This window comes from Syngnathus acus, chromosome 15 (genome assembly GCF_901709675.1).
Source record: "Syngnathus acus chromosome 15, fSynAcu1.2, whole genome shotgun sequence".
In the NCBI taxonomy this organism is placed as follows: Eukaryota; Metazoa; Chordata; class Actinopteri; order Syngnathiformes; family Syngnathidae; genus Syngnathus; species Syngnathus acus.
The window spans coordinates 9,626,531-9,643,753 of NC_051100.1; the positions used below are offsets into that span (position 1 = coordinate 9,626,531).

General features: G+C 41.5%; 1 protein-coding gene across 1 annotated transcript; it reads left to right on the top strand.

Annotated features, from left to right (window-relative positions):
• Positions 1–9: 9 nt before the first annotated feature.
• Positions 10–16,351, top strand: LOC119134331 (vitrin-like). Its single transcript, XM_037270914.1, is given in 24 exon segments — positions 10–156; positions 3,439–3,519; positions 3,918–3,983; positions 4,513–4,669; positions 4,757–4,890; positions 4,962–5,039; positions 5,185–5,379; positions 5,816–5,860; positions 6,278–6,316; positions 6,402–6,452; positions 6,749–6,811; positions 7,239–7,301; positions 9,231–9,305; positions 9,450–9,515; positions 9,837–9,899; positions 11,017–11,079; positions 11,250–11,297; positions 12,105–12,170; positions 12,286–12,433; positions 12,521–12,624; positions 13,581–13,776; positions 13,778–13,805; positions 14,039–14,552; positions 14,987–16,351. Coding segments are annotated over 23 exon segments (2,475 nt in total). The 5' UTR covers positions 10–156; positions 3,439–3,485; the 3' UTR covers positions 15,166–16,351.
• Positions 16,352–17,223: the final 872 nt, after the last annotated feature.

Below are 17,223 nucleotides of genomic sequence, written 5' to 3' on the forward strand. Positions count from 1 at the left end.
TCCATCCACTTCTCCACTTTTAATCAGCAGCTCCGATCATGCACGACTAAAAAAGTCCAGGTGGAGGCTTCACTCACTTGAATGGAGGCGTCAAACTAGCGCACAAGGATTTACTTTCGCAACGTGAGTTGCTGCGAGATTACTTGAACTCATTGAGTAAGTTATTTTTAATAACTTGGTGGATGATGGCAAATTTGGCTGAATGAAAGCTATACTTTCTTTCTTTCTGTGCGTAATTGACGCGAGTTCAGGCTGATTGTGGAATGGTGTTCCGGCCGGTCTGTTTTTGTTGTTGTTGTTGTTGTCTTGTTTTTGGGGGGTTTTGTTTTTAACCTGTTAGAGTTACAAAAACGCTTTTCATTTTTATTTTAACGTCAATATTTATTTAAAGACTGCAACACTCTTTATTTTTTATTATTATTTATTATTATTATTTATTAATAGCAAAGATCCTCCCACTTTTTTTGAATGATTTTAAATAGAATGAATTAAGTTGTCCAAGGCAGCCATTCAAAGAGAAAAACTTTTCACGAGTGGTGATTAATTTTTACCCTCCAACCTCTATATTGAAAGACTGAACTTTGAGAAGGCATTTTTTTTTATGTTCATGCATTGCACACATTTCTTGCACTGTCCTGTATTTTACATGTCTACCAAGTTAGATCAGGGAAATGTTGTAAACAAAACTTCTAGAAGCAGACTGGAGCAGGCTGTGGCTTGCACAGAAAGCAGTGCCAGGTATTAAAGTATTCCAAGCTGTACTGGGTCTGATCACCAAACAGGGCTCATGGTCGCTCGAGGCTTTAAAGATAACTTTGAAGATTATATTTTCTCATTTTTTCCTTTCCAAACCTCCCTCAAATAAATCATTTACTGTCATAACATCCAGTAGTAAGTGTCATAGTTACATTTACAACTGTATGTCAGTGTGCGTAATTAAGCCCTGCAAAAGTACTAAGAGGGTAAAATGGCTATAATTATAATATTTTCAATTACATTATTATTTATGTGAAAGCCCTTAAATGAAAGCTGAAAGTCTCCGCACACACACGTGCACCACACCGTAAGATAAGATTTTACCCAATGACAAGAATCGCTGACCCAATCAAAGTATGTTTGGTCAAAGCTTTTAGAGGAGCACTCCCATGATGCTTTCACTTGATTTGTTGATACAGCACTTGGCACATGAAACATGCTTACAATACAACTGTGACACCAGTGAATGCTGGGATTTAGCAAAACCAGCACATCCCTGATGTACGTGTCATCTCTAACGATAGGATGAATATGCAGTTGTGTGCAAGGTTAAGTTACCATGGCACTGAAGTCACTTTTATTTATACTGGCAAAGTGGGTCAATTTGGGACAAAATGCACTTTTTCCACCTTGTTCCTTCTGACTGTGAGTATTTGTTTAAGGAGCGGGAATGTATAAAAGGCCCTTTCAACGCCTCAAGTGTGTACAATGCAGGTGTACTGTATGCCGACCGGTGAACTTTTGACTGGATTGCACTTTGAAAAAAGGCTCCTGCAGCTGCCCTTCATCCTGTTTGCAGCGTCTTTCCACCTGATTTCCAGGTGTCCCTTATCAAGCACAAGCCGATTCCTGCTGATAGTGCATCAAATGGAAATACCCCTGCAGCAAATTTTTACTCCTCGTGCAGTATGCATGAAGGTTTGGGAAGAGAGTTCAATTCTGTTTTGCGCTCTTAATCCACTTTGTGGTGAGGGGGTTACCCTGATGAATGTGCTATAATTCCTTCAGTTATGTGGTCTGTCTGAGCTGACAGGTTTACTACCGAATAAGTGAGAACTGTTGCGCAGAACCTTTCACCTTCTGAATTGGATGGGGAAAATTCCTCTGTCATTTCCGTTCCTTTTCTGTAGCATCTGTGGAGGGATCACTACTAGTGAACGAAGACCTATCAAAATTCTAACATGGATAGGTAACAACAGCTGCAGTTTGAATTTTTTTCCTTGATTGGAGAGAAGCAATATGAGCTGTAGACAACTTTTCATTTATTTCTATTGGGTCAATGGTATGCAAACAATGAAGAGAGCTCCATTGTGGGAAATTGAATGAGAAAGTCTTTGACAAGTACCCTCCTTGCAGTAGTTGACTTAACTGAGCAAAGTGTGATGAATTGTCCCTCCACTCCCAATGCAGGCCTGCCTTTTAGTAGCAGAGTATCTGCCCCAGCTTGCTAAAGTCAACTCATACATGAGGGAAATGGTCGTCCCTGACGATGCAGAAGAAGTCATCAGACTTCCAGTGCAGTGGAAAAATGAAGTCAGTGCTCATGAATGTGAGATCAAAATGTTTAGCTGCATCGGGCATGTTTTACCGCTGCTGTTTAAGAAGTTAAATCGGAACAATGTTCTCGGTAAAAACTATGTCGATTAAAGGGGGTGGAAGGGATTCGTAGTATTTAATTACTGTGTATTGGGTTTCTAAATGGAACATGTAAAGACAGCGGAGAACAGAATAGGGCTGTCACTCATGAATACTTTTAGAATTGATTATTCCATCAATTAATCAAATAGTGCGTTACAATTTTATTTTGCATGTAAGTGTATGACAACCTTTTTTTCTGTCCAGTTACTCTTTATTGACCAATTACTGTTGTATGTTAGATATTGTTTAGTGAATAAAAAAAAAAATTGAAACAAAAACATATTAATAAATATAAAAAAACATAAAACCTATAAAAACAATGATATTTTATTGTGTATTCTTTCTGACAAATATGTTTTGATTGGCGGTCTTTATCAATGTGATTGTTGGCTTCAGTCGCGGAGAGCAAGCTATCTTATGTCATATAATAGTTTGTTCCTTTCACATGGTTAAATAAGTCCATCCAAATATTCATATTAGTGAACCTCAGTGTGACCTTGGTCCTGAGATGGTCACATTGGTCCTCTTTCACATTGATCTGTGTGTGACGAGAAATCACCTTCGTGGGTGGTATGGCATTCCAGTGCCAACAGCGAGTTCATCCAACAGTCTGTCGGTGAAAAGCAGGTGAAAGAAAGTAGCTCAAAGGCCTTTGTGGCTGCTTATCAAGGCTTGAATCAATACTTCAGCTGACCTGCAGTGTGGATTCCATTTTTGCTCGTGTTCACGCCAGACAAAAATAACTGGCGTTCAGCTTCATGTGGTCATCACAGCCATCTGATCTGTTCAATCTAATTTTGCTTGCACTACTCTCTAATTGACTCCGCATGATTTCATTTGTATTCTTTTGCGACAAACAAGTTTGTTACAATTGCCAGCTGTGAGGTGTGGAGCCTCTTTATTTTGTTTGTCAATACACAAGCCGCGTTATATTTGATCGTCTTGTGTGGTTGAGGAGGTATGCAGCTTTTAGTCCAGGTCTTGCACAGTGGGAGAAGTATACTCAAATGTTTTTTGTCAAATGTTTTTGCTCACTTTTCAAAGAGTTTACACAAGGACATCTGGCCCACGGAACCAACATCCACTCAACCATGATCAGAACATCAGTAACTGTCGTCTGCCTTGGTGAGTTAAATGGGTTTTCTTTCACTTAATGTAAAAGACGTATGGCAAGATTCCACAAAAGGGAAACATTGTTAACACTGTAACTGATGCCAAAACACACACAAATACTGGCATCACACTTAAAGTTGAGTTAACGTGACAAGGTCTCACAGGCTTCATAATGCTTTTTTCTTCTTTTCCCTTTGAACTGAAGAAATGTTGCGTTCAAGTTTTTGAGCCCCAAAACACACATATGCGAGTGTTTTTATGATCAATGATCCTTTTGTATTTCTTTTAAAGTTGTGTTGAGGGCCCCACATCATTTGAAGTTCCTCTGGCTGAGGGTTTAGATGGTCAATGAATGGTCAATTTTATCATCATATCATTGTCATGATAATCTTCCTTTATTTCACACACAGCACTCCTTCTGTCCTGCAATTGTCGGGCCAAGCCGAATGGGTCAAAGAGTAAGAAACCAAAGCAAGGTAGCGATCATTGGCACGCAACATGTTATTTTATGTCAGTTATAATGTGGTTGTCTCCGCCTTCTCACTCCTCCACCACCTGCCTGACAACCTGCCTACCGCATAAATCATTTCATAATGTCAACGCTGACACCGTATTAGATTTATTAACTACGAGGTTATCCAAAGTGCTTTGTTGCCATGAAACTATTGCGTCGATTTGTTATAGCAGGTGAACTCTAAATACACTATACGCTTACTCAACGGATAATGCTGCATTTTTCTGAAATGGGCACCACGTGTATTTTTCCAAGATAAAAGTCATGTCATCCAATGGAGTAAATCATAATGCAGACTAAATCCTTGCAACAAATCCCCAATTAAATTGTTTGCTGTGACAATGAATTGATTGTAAGAATTGCTGTTTACAAGCCGCTTAATATGCGTATCTGCTTAACAAATAATCGGCTCATCGTTTTAGCAATTGCAATGTTGTCAAAACAACAGGTAACTACCATATCCAGTAAGCACGCGTCTCCTCTGTTCATAGTGGTTCCGGCCATTGAGTGCGACGTCAGAGCCGGAAAGATTAGTCTCCCGGAATTTATAGTCAAATGCCCCTCGCACTGTCGGGAGACCAAACAACAGGTGTACGGAACAGGTGTGTTCGCTTCCATCTCCAGCATCTGCAACGCCGCCATCCACAGGTACATAGAAGCCGCACTGATGATGATTATTAAGAGGTTAAAGGCTTACAGAGGAAGCTGAAAGGGAAAATGCATATCTGCCAACAGTGGCATCATCACCAATTCGGGAGGAAAGGTGATTGTGAGGAAAATGGCAGGCCAGAACATCTATAAAGGCAGCAACTCCAATGGCGTACGCTCTCTGTCACTTCCGAAATGGAGAGAATCCTTTGTTGTCACAGGTATGCGTAACAGCAATTTATTTTCGTGAACACAACATAACTAGATTGACATACCTTGCTGCTTTCTTTAGAGGGGAAGCCCAAGAAAGGTGTGATCTACCCAGCTACCCTCAACTTTGTTCCTTCAAGACCAACTTATGTGAAGACAAGTAAGAGGAAGGATGAGTTTGTTCGAAATGACGTTTGTGGAAGCTTCAGTCAAAATGTTATAAATCAAAGTCCAGGGCCACGGTAGACATTCTTTGTGCTCATCCATCTTGTAGACGACAGCCTTCATTTGTCATCTCCTCTTAGGTCAAAAGGACAAAGCGCCTACTGCGCTTCCGACAACAGCAACACCTGCACCCACTACCACCACCACCACAACACCTGAACCTACCACAGTCGTCCCCACGACCCAGGCTCCCACTCCCACCACGACGCCTCCTCCCCCACCGCCCCCTACCACTCTCAAAAGCCGCACTGGCGTTCATAAAGTCAGAGATGCAGGTGACCCAAATCAAACATGTTTTCTGATGGATCAATGCATGTCACGTGAAGGATTCCACAGTCCACACAGACGATCCATCGTGCTGCCTAACTAACATCTGAACAGCAGTGTGTCACTACTAGCTCTTTTTATTTTTTTTTGCCAAAACAGGCCTTTATTCATGTGATGGCAGCAAGTGTTGTCATGACAAATGGCTGCCGCACTGCCTTGCACTTGTGCTGCTATTTTGACTAACTGACCTAAAGCTCATTCGATTGCACCTCTCACCACCTCAAATACATGTCAACATTATCAAACACTTTGAGAACAAAAGCAGCCACAGTGAGTGCTCAAAGGTGCTGTGTGCTAAAGTAATGTGTGGCTCACACGCTGGAAAACCTCTTTTCAACTAATGATGTTTTCTCTCCTTGCTCAATTTGTCTTTCTTTTACTTAGGCAGCGGCCACCCATATCTTGCCCATGTAGCAGCTTCTAGTTCAAGTGAGTGAAGCAAATGACGTGATTCTATAGAGCTAATTTCCGCACAGCAAAATCATCTATGGCAAGCATTAAGTATTTGCTTCTTCGAGGCGCCATTCAGCAAAAGCCTTTTTCACAAAGTCGGCGGACAACTGACTCAAATTTATCTTGCTTCTATTTTAATGTATGGAGTGAAACATTTCACATCTTTAGGAGCTAAACAGGCAAGTGACTTAATGAGTTAAAAGTCAAGTTAAATAGCTTTGAGTCACATATTGTCTTATGTGAAAAAGGCTCACGTAGTCTAGAACTCAAATGTAATGCGCTATGACATAATTTGTGAATTTGAGATGATCGTAACCTGGTGGGTGGTGGATGCTGATGCAGTTCCATTGATTGTTGCCTAAATGTATTTATGTTATTCTAACACTGATGTAGGGCAATCACAGAGCGCTCAAGGCAAGAGTCCCAGCCAAGGTAGTCGACTGACTCTGCAGCTCTTAGAAAATCCTTCATGCCACATGTGGCAAATCTTTGACGATATCATGATGTTTCTTTAAAGTATTCCGTGGGAGCGCCTATCCAAATAGATACCCACAACGTGCCAACGCAGGTACTGTAAAGACAACTTTTGAATATCCCTGATGATACTTTTGTTTGCTTTCCCTTCTTACTAACTTATAAGCATAAACTTGCATGAACCTTTGTTGCTGTTTTATGGCCACAATGTTGTTGTTGTTTTTTTTTCAATACCGCTCAGTGACTGTTTTCAGCTTGCTTTAACTAGTAAGTATCATGCATTACAAAGGAATATAAAAACATTCATTTAAAAAAAAAAAGCTTTTGATGAGATCCAAAGACTTCATGTGTTATTTCATATGATCTCATTCTGTTTTTGTCTGCTCACAGGTCTGCGCAGACCAGAGGCAGGTTCGCCTATGAGGAGACAGTCGGCGTCTCCAGTTGGGCCGGGTCAGTCTCATTTTATACACACACATGTACAGGTAGACCTGGTGGAACCAACGTGGAATGTAGGTGAAGGTCAGTGGTGCTTGAACAAGAATGTTGGAGATGCTGTATGAGTGCCCTTGATGTCCACACCCATAATGCTCTGCTATCCTCACCCTAAAACTGCCGCTTATCCACCCAATCAAGCTCACATTCCTTTCCCAGTAGCCACTCTTTTGTTACCGGCCGCATCCCCAAATTCAGCTTTTCACCTCCCAAGATTTCTTTTTAAAAAAGAGACATTATTATTTTTGCTTCAAGGACAAAGTAAAACAGATTAGCTGAAATGATGGATGTAGCCTGTGCTTCCTCTTTCCCAATGATTTGTCATCTTCCTGCTCTCCATGTCTTCTACTTTATATTTTTTTCTGTTTCTTATTGCTCCAAGCAGCTTTTAACAGAGGTCAGCCGACCCCAAAGGAACGGACTCCAATCATGAGCCAATCCAATCCTGGTAAGTGACTCAATAGTACCAGCAGACACACTAATAGGTGGCCAAGGAGGCAGTGTTTTTTTTTTTTTTTTTTTTATCTCCCTGTACTTTTTTAAATTTGTTATGGGATAAGTTCCTGTTTACACTTACAGATTGACAGTAACATTCAAAGTGATAAAATGACTGCTTTTTATTGCTGATATTTTTGTAGTTGTACTCTCGAAGAATTTGAATCTAGATAACTGCATTTAGCTATCTGAGACTTGCTGTGGCTCAGTATAAGAGGGGAGACATGAAAAATGAGCTTTAAGTGCCTCTGAGATGACTGACGTGGAGATAAAAAGCATTCATCTCGTGCCATATCTGCACTGAAGAAGATAAGACTGTGATGAGAAAGGCTCTCTCTCAGTAAAGTAATTGTACCTTCCAAGAGAGTCCATCAGGCCTAGCCTCTTCCCATTCCTTGTAAAGAGAGAGAGATCCGGTTTTGCATACACTGTGGTTTTACTTCCTTGCTGCATTCAAACCAGAAGGCTTTTTGTCCTGACGTGGAAGTGCCTCTGTTTTTACTTCTGCGGAATTGAACAGCATCCAATACAATCCATCCAGTCCAATCCATCTCCATGATAATTAAATAACGTTTATCTGCTTGTGAAGTTTATTAGCAGCGGTAATGACGGTTAAAGGCTGGGTAAGAGCGCAAAGAGGCAAATTGTGTATAATAAAAGGGAATTTGTTTGACACCCGTCAAGGAAATTCTGAAGGGCAGAGTTGGAAGGTCAGAGGTGGAGATCAGCCATGCGAGGGGAAGAAGTGCTCAAATCGTGATGATTTATGACTTTCTTTTTTTCCCCTATTCGAAAATGTTACTGTTCATAACAATCTTCATCAGTATATAAAATAAAGTACATAACAAAATTTGTAAACAGAAGTTAATGCAAAGCAGCAATATAAAGTGTTGCTGCCATAATACATAAGCATTTTTTTTAAGCTTTAATGATTACCTGACTTTTTGGATTTAAGGTGATTTAAAAAAACAAAAGAAACACACACTCCAATACCATCACACACAAAATGTGGCACTCTGACCTTGTGACCGCTGGTGTTTTGCTTTGTTTTTTTTGTCTACACTGTCCCAACTTTAAAATAATACTCCCATGCTCCAGTGAGCAGGGAGTCAACACAGAGCTGGCCTGCTCGCTGCCACAGGATGGGAACCCTGAGCCCAGGCTGTGCGCTTGTGTAAGCTAGCCATTTGTTGCACGGAGTGTGCACTGAAGTGGCTTAAGTCCGTTGAGACTCATGTGATGCTCTGCTCTGTATGTTTGAACAGTTACTGTAGCTATACAAGAGTTAACATCCTTTTGTTAGAATTTTATTTGATTAGTTTTGATTTTTACAAAAAAGCTTAGTTTTAGAATTGATTGTATATTTTTTTTCTCCGCTAATAGAATGTTTGCTCAGAGCAAAATGGTCACCAAGTATTGTGTACTATAGTAAACTACAATTCTCAGGAAACTGTTTTTTTTTTTTTTTTAAAAAAGCATTTTCATAATGGAAAAACATTTTGATCCGTTAGTTTTTGTTAACTATAAAAACATTTTGGCACCAGCTAGCAATTACAGCAGATTAACAAGAACCAAACAGAAACAAGTAGATGCAGACTAATTACACAATGAAGTATTCATTCAGAGTAGGATGGAACTGATTACTGGAGACACACAACTTGGTAAGTATACGTAGATGCATGTTGGTTTTGCGCATTCTTTGTACCTTCCTCCATCTAGCGTAATGCAAACAATCGTAGAGGCTCAGCTGTCTGAGTTACTACGGTATGTTTCATGTTTGACTCAAGGCCGAACATCTTGTGTACACTCCACTAACGACGCGGAAGCTTTAGTGGAGGTCACAAGTATGCTCTCCCTCATGCTCTTATCTCCCCCTGCACAGTTTTTCCAAGGAGGGACTGGGCCTCTCCGTCCTTCCCTCGTCCTGAGTGGTTCCCTGGTGCCAGACGATCATCAGGTACTCCAACATAGACCAGAACATCAGTGCTCTGATGATAATGATTCAACAGAATTGACTTGAACTGTGGTTAACTATAGAAGTCGCGGTAATCATTTGTAAGGGGACAAGCACCTTAACTGCAACCCTCTGCTGTATATTTAGATGTTGTTTATGCAGCGCCAGACTCAGGATACACGTGGAGTGAAACGGACACACCGGAGATGACAGGTAAGTCTTGGACAGCAACTTGTTTGTATCATTGCATGCTGCATGTGCACATAGCATGATGCGTGATCATGTGACTGATACAGTTGGACATGTGCAGAGCATGAATGTGTTGAATGGGTGCCGTAGTTGCTCGAAGTAAAGAGCTGTAATGTGACGTGCAGAAGCAAGCCGCAAATTGAGCATGTGAGGTATGATGTTTTCACTGGTTTGGGATTGGCTATGAAGCATGGGATGATCAATCGCAGCCATGGAAATACTAAGTGCTTTCCTTCTGAAGTTTATTGTGGGAACACTAACAGGTTTTAAACCATCCTCCTCTAGTTCAGGATCACAGGCCCGATATCTCAGACTTTGAGCGCTGGTATTATAACATTGGATCATACCGTAAGTGTTTTTCTCTTCTGTTCAAAGCCAACTAACAGGTCTTGGGGGGGCGGGTCAGTCTTGGATTGGATCTCATTTAAGTTCATGAAAGATTCTTGTATAAAGCCATATGTGGTATGACTAATGCAGAGCTACCTGTAAAACATCTTTTGGAGTGGTAACTAATAACTTTGACAACATAACGTGTGAGTTAATATTTTTGCCTCTGTTAGATTCTACTGGCACTTGTGTTTTACGTTCAGTATTTATTTATTTTATGTATTTATTTATTTATCTAACAATTGGATTTGCCACACTAATAACTGACAACATAACATTAACATTTTTTGCCTCATAGATCGACTCTACTTGCACTTATGTTGTGTTTTCCTTTCAGTATTGATTTATTTAACAATTGGTTTGGCGGCACGGTAGCGCACTGGTTAGCACGTCCGCCCCCTTCACTGTTCGGAGGGTGCGGGTTCTGTGTGGAGTTTGCATGTTCTCCCCGTGCCTGTGTGGGTTTTCTCCGGGCACTCCGGTTACCTCCCACTTCCCAAAAACATGCATGGTAGGCTGATTGAGCACTCCAAATTGCCCGTAGGTTTGAGTGCGAGTGCGGAGGGTTGTGGATGGATGGATGGATGGATGGATGGATGGATGGATGGATGGATGGATGGATGGACGGACGGGCAATTGGTGTCATCTGTTTGCAATAAAATCGTGTCATATTTGTAAGGTCAAAAGTGACATTGTTCTTTGAACGAGTAAGGCTTTTTCAGACTGGAGTATTGTGTGTAGAGTATAGAAGTCCTTCAGAAGTACTCCCTCAAGTACGTTTAAGGGCAAACTCATTCCATTTGTTTATAGGCTCAGTTATGGCTCATTGGCAAGGCCCAAACAGTTGAGCAAACAGCCTTCGGTTCCCAATTACAGGTTGTAGCTGTTTGAAGACGCCCGCAAAAGCAATCTTAAAAGAAAGGAAATTCCTTCCCGGCATGCGCCACTAAATTTCTACCACGCATCCTACCAGATGGGAACCAAAACCAGCGGGAGTGGACCGACCAGCCGTGATGTTTGTGTTTGGCATGAGATGCGTGTCACAGATGTGCGATGACTGAACATGTGTTCCTTTTAGTGTCCCGAGCCACTGAGTTGGATGGCAACCGCCAAGCGCCGCTGGATACAACCGCTACGAGAGGTGAGCTGCGGTCAACATGGCTGCAAAACACCTGCTTGTATCCAGTCCGGCATTAGCTTGGAAAAAAAAACACATGATAAAGATCATCTCAGTTGACATGTGACATATTATCATGCCAAGCCTTTCGTGAGTATTGCTAGTAGTGATTTGCTTGCGTGATATCTGTGCAGTGGAAACAGTGGATGAATGGAGGCCTGACGCAAACCTATATCAATCAGGTGAGATCCTTATCAATACTTATTTCTGCCTCACAATGGAGTTGTCTTGGCACCATTAAGTCACCTGGGTAGAGCGTAAGTACAAAACCAAGCTGAGGTTATCCAAGGCAAAAGCATGTGGCTTTGTGGGAGACCTCAAATTGAAGGGATGTTGAGATAATGTCAAACAGCATGATGGCTTATGATCAAAGTGACCCCTGATTGGGTTTACGCAATACACATACACACATTAGAAGGCAGACAGCTGCTGTTATTTGGGAAAATTCCATGATAAAATTAACTTTTGGATTCTTGACTGTTTTTTTTTTTTCTTTCTGATCAACATGTTTCAATGCTTTGGGAAGGAAGGTCCAGTGCATCTGTAATTTAGACTTTTTCCAAAGTTGAAAATTAGTTGATTTCTGAGTTGTTGGCAAAAAAATTCAATATTTTTTTTACATGCTCTCAACATGGGGTATTGTGTATAAAGAATTTAACAAGGTTGGAAACCAAACTATAATAAGCAACAATTTATGTTCACGTACCCTTGATATTGTTCACATGTTCAAACGCTCAGTTATACAACATTCCCAGGAGATGAAAGGAACTATTTTTTGAACATGTTTACCCTAGTTTACCATTTAATAATGTGGCTGTACTACTCTATATAAGATATAGTTAAGAATATTTAACATTACAATATGTTTTTCCATTCATCAGATGAAATAACCAAATCCGATTTGATTACCATTTTAGAAGCATGGACCAAAACAAAACCTACCATGCATTAGTGGTTGAGATTTGATGAAGTCTCACTTTTCTTTGCAGGCTTCAGCATGAGAGAGCAGGCACCTGCACCCAGAGCACCTGAATCTGTGTCGCAAGGAGACCCAGGTATGGGTGGGGGTGGGAACAATTTCACACCACGTTTGCCATTTGAGATAGTCTTTTGAAGCACTTCAAGCTTTCCATGTTGATTAGACTGGTGATTTTTGTGATGTGTCCTTAGACTGCAAGGTGGATCTGGTATTCTTGATGGACGGGAGTTGGAGCATTGGGAAGCGGCGTTTTAAGATCCAAAAGGACTTCCTAGCCGAGGTGGCTCAGGTCATCAACATTGGTGTGGCTGGACCCATGATGGGCGTCGTTCAATACGGGTTAGTTCTCTCCTCTCCTGCCATGGAAATCAAAGCATTTCCAGATGGGGGAAAAAACAACTTCTGTGTCTATTGCTTGGTGCGCAGAGACGACGCTGTCACAGAGCTCAGCCTAAAGAGTCACTCCAACTCCAGAGACGTGAAGACAAGCATCGGCAAGATTGTCCAAAAGGGAGGCCTCTCCAATGTGGGTGAGTGCCATGCCTGCACGACACAAAGTGTGAAAGGGAAAAGGATGATGTTATTGTTTGGCTCATGAGCCGGATGCAATTTTCTCATGCAAGGATAGAATTAGATCTAAATTTGCTGCCGTACACTGTTAGTTAAATACAGTCTTGCATCTGTAAACAGTGTTTTTCTTTGGCTCAGACCAGAAAGAAATTGGTTTGAGGAGTGTGAGGGTGGACTTGTGGGGGCTTTCACTGACTTAAGAGTTGCGTCTACTACCACATGTGGCTTTGGGCCTCGCTTTAAACATTGCACACGAATACAAATAGCATTGTTTGTTTGCTCGCTCTCAAATCATGCAAACGTGTGACAAGTTATAAAAGTCACTAACAAAGCGTCTGCTGTTTCACCATTTTTAGAGCAGTATGCAGCCTGGTTAATGACAGGCTAAAGCTGGTGCTATATCGTTTATACGTAGACATACTCGTGTGGACTAGGATAAGAAATAGGCTACACGTGCTGATTATAGTTTTATTGTGTGAAATACAGTGAAAGCAGGCATGGTCAGGAAACACAGGCACAACTTCAAAACCGCAAGTATTTGATAAAGCGAGAGTTTGTCCTCACTGTATATTTAGAACATCCAGGTTCTCAAAGCCTCAAGTATTTGAAAAGTTATTTTTATTCCTCAGCATAAATCTGGAGGGTTTTTTTCCCCCCAGTGTTTTTGAAACAGCACCTTTGTCTGCTTGTTGTACCATGCTCCTATCTACCATTAGTTTTAATTGTACCATGACACGTGCAGCATTTTGGAAGTAGTGGCACATCTGTCTCACAATTGTAAAAGCACCAATACGTTATAATTTGTATAAAACTGAATCTATATATACTTATACCTCAAAAAGCTTGTTGGGTCAACCCTGACCCTAAAAACAGACGGATGTATTCTTCATGTTGCTGCCCCCTGGTGTCTAAACAGGTAAGGCCCTGTCCTACATCAACAAGCTCTACTTTAGTGACGCCAACGGGAACCGAGGAGGTGCTCCAAACGTTGCCGTGGTGCTGGTGGACGGTTGGCCCACAGACAAGGTGGAGGAGGCGTCCCGGCTGGCCAGAGAGTCCGGCATCAACATCTTTTTTGTCACCATCGAGGGTGCCGATGACAACGAGAAGCAAAACTAGTGGAGCCAAATTTGTAGACAAGGTAGGACCAGAGGGCAGTGATTCCTAACCACTTGTAGTCACATTAGTGGAGTTGGAAAAAGCTTAGTTATCAAACTATGCGAGCGACTTATAGTGAATGAATATTTACTTATTGTGGCAGAACAGATTTCAGACTAGGTAAATTTGTGAGTAAAAAGATTGGGAACTGACAGTCAAAAATCCGAAATTCATAAGGACCATTTCATGAAACTGTTTTGTCTTGCGGTCCCGCAGGCCGTGTGTCGCACAAACGGCTTCTACTCCTTGCCCGTGTCCAGCTGGTTCGCTCTGAGGAAAACCGTGCAGCCTCTGGTGAAGCGAGTGTGCGACACAGACCGACTATTTTGCAGCAAAACCTGCCTCAACGCCAATGACATCGCTTTCGTCATCGATGGCTCCAGCAGCGTGGGCACGGGCAACTTCCGCACCGTGCTGCAGTTTGTGGCCAACATCACGCGAGAGTTTGAGATCTCCGATACGGACACGCGAGTGGGCGCCGTGCAGTACACCTACGAGCAGCGGCTGGAGTTCTCCTTTGGCCAGCACAACACCAAGGCCGAGCTGCTCAACGCCATCAAGCGCATCGACTACTGGAGCGGCGGCACCAGCACGGGAGCTGCCATCACTTACGCCGCCGAGCAACTCTTCAGCAAGTCCAAGCCCAACAAACGCAAAATATTGATCGTTATCACAGATGGACGCTCATATGATGATGTCAGAGCACCTGCGCTGGCAGTGCATAGCCAAGGTGAAGACCTGCTTTAAGTCTTTGATGGTTCAACTGTGGCATCTGGAATCTTCTTGTTTTACCTTCAAGCCAAAAGACAGTTTAAAAATGTGGATATGGAGTTTCCCTATTCTTTCCTGGTGGTGGTTATACTCTGGTTGCAGTCAATCCATAGAAAGAGTTCCCACTGGCCGGTGAACGACCGATTGGTATGCAAACGGTCGTTCACCAGCATCCCTGGCAATAACCACAACAACTGAAACAATATCAACAACCATATTGTGACCACACCAACAAAGACATAGATTGGGAGACTCCAAAATGTAGAATTAAAGAACCCTTTTGGATTAAAGTGTGCTGTTAACCAGTGTTACGTCAGTACAGAATTTATCCATTGCGTGTTTTCATTATTTGAGGCCTGTGTGTAACTCTTCCCCTCCTTACCTGCATTCTAGGTGTGATTGCCTACTCCATCGGCATCGCCTGGGCCGCCCAGGACGAATTGGAGTACATCGCGACGGACCCAGACAAGGAGCACTCTTTCTTTGTGGACGAGTTTGACAACTTGTACAAATTTGTGTCCAAGATCGTCCAAAACATCTGCCAAGAGTTCAACTCTCAGCCCAGAAACTGAGGGTGAAACATGGTGGGCTGTTCTATCAGAACACTGACTTTTAACTTACTTTTTCTGCTAGCCACACGTGCCGCATTCATTGACGTATTTGAACAGAGGGGAGCATTCTACCACAGAACAAATTTTTGAGAATCAGTATTTGTTCCCCTACCAGTGGTGCTAATAATAGAGACATAGTGTACGTGCTCCTCGTCTTTTGGCTGCATTGAAGAAAGCAGCACTGTCCTACATGCCTAATCCTTTTCTGATGTACCACTCTCTAATCACCTTTTATGAACAGTACCATTCAATCCAAGGGTTTCTACCGCTTATCAATCAATATACAGTATTTTAGAGTAAATATTACAATGAAAGGAAAACAGCATTATCTCATGGGATGTGCATTACAGTATTAATCAATATAATAGAAACCATTTTTTCCCACCAATATGAATCACCAATTTGAATGAAATGATCCATAAAAACTCAAATAATCCATACAAGTGCATTTCATAGTAAAATTCATTAGACTTAAACAGAAAAATAAAAGGACTATATAAATTAGACGGCGAATTCCTATGTAATTTAAAACCATAATATTGTCATTCCTTTAGATCAGGGGTCGGGAACCTTTTTGGCGGACAGAGCCATAAATGCCCATTTTTAAAAAATAATTTACCGTGAGAGCCATACCATTTAAAAAAAAAAAAAAAAACGATAGGCTAAATACAATGCATGTATTTTAATTAAGACCAACGATTTTTTTTGCGTGTACTAATGTATTCTTTTTAATAACGTTTTAATATTGAAGCCTAGAAAAAAAACCTCACCATTAATGAGACTTCTGGGGCTGCATCGTTTTGCTGATGGCTTTGTAGCCCGGTTGATATGCGGTGAGGTTGAGCTTCATGCAGGCGTTGAGGCTCTCATCAGTCATAATGGCCCGATCGTGAACGGTTCTTGCTGACAGAGGCATGTCTTTTATCCGTTTGAGTATCTTCTCTTTATCCGTGAAGTCGTCAAAAAGTTCATTAGTCACATCAAGCATAAATGTTTTGAAATACTCGCCATCCGTGAATGGCTTTCCGTTCCTCACAATTGCTAATGCGCCAGCAAAACTAGCTGAATTAAAGTCACCTTGTCTGGTCCATACACATATGAGGCACGTAGCAGAGCCTCCTCTCTCTACAAATGCGAATTCTACGGTCCACTCACTAAGAAATGTTCGATAATCGTCATCTTTTTTTACTCTTCGCCATCTTTCTTGCTTGCCTGACACACACCAGCTAGCTAGCTAGCTGAAAATTTAAATAAAGCGGATGGAATTTAACCTCTCACGACCCCGTTTATTGGACCGTATTGTCCAATAAGAATCACGCATTTTTTGTCCGACCTGGTGTCACCCGAAGGGCAGCTGGGATTGGCTGATAGGACGCAACCGTGGATTTCAGCGATAGAAAACAGATGGGATGGATTGCAAACGTGATCATATTTTATATTTTGAAAGCTAATTTAATATTTTGATTTCAGTTGGTCTATTTTTTACTTTGATAATATCACAACAATTATTTACGACTTCAATTGTGTAAACAAATGTCAGATTTGTCCGCGAGCCATACGTGGTCACCCAAAGAGCCATATCGATATGGCTCGCGAGCCATATCGATATGGCTCGCGAGCCATAGGTTCCCAATCACCGCTTTAGAGGGTTAATTTTTGGTTTAAATTTGTTGTAGACTGTAATTATAATGAAATGTTTCCCTATGTGTAGTGGCTCTACAAGAATGCGTTTCGCTTTTTGAAATTACTGAAATGAACATTCCATATTTTTATGTATATTAAGACGCGCCTGTAAAGTCTGTGTAGCATCATAATGGCAACTGTTCATAATCGGTGGATTATTTGAAGGTGGAACCAAAATGTAAGTCTACACGATCTTATTGTGACGTGCTTCTTGCAGAAAGGCATACATCTCTTGAGGCTTCCTTGCGCTTTCTGTGGAGGTGTGTTTTCTTCCTAACAAGAGAGATTTGTTAGTGGGGACATTGTGTCAGTTCCTTTCGCAGACTATTCGTCATT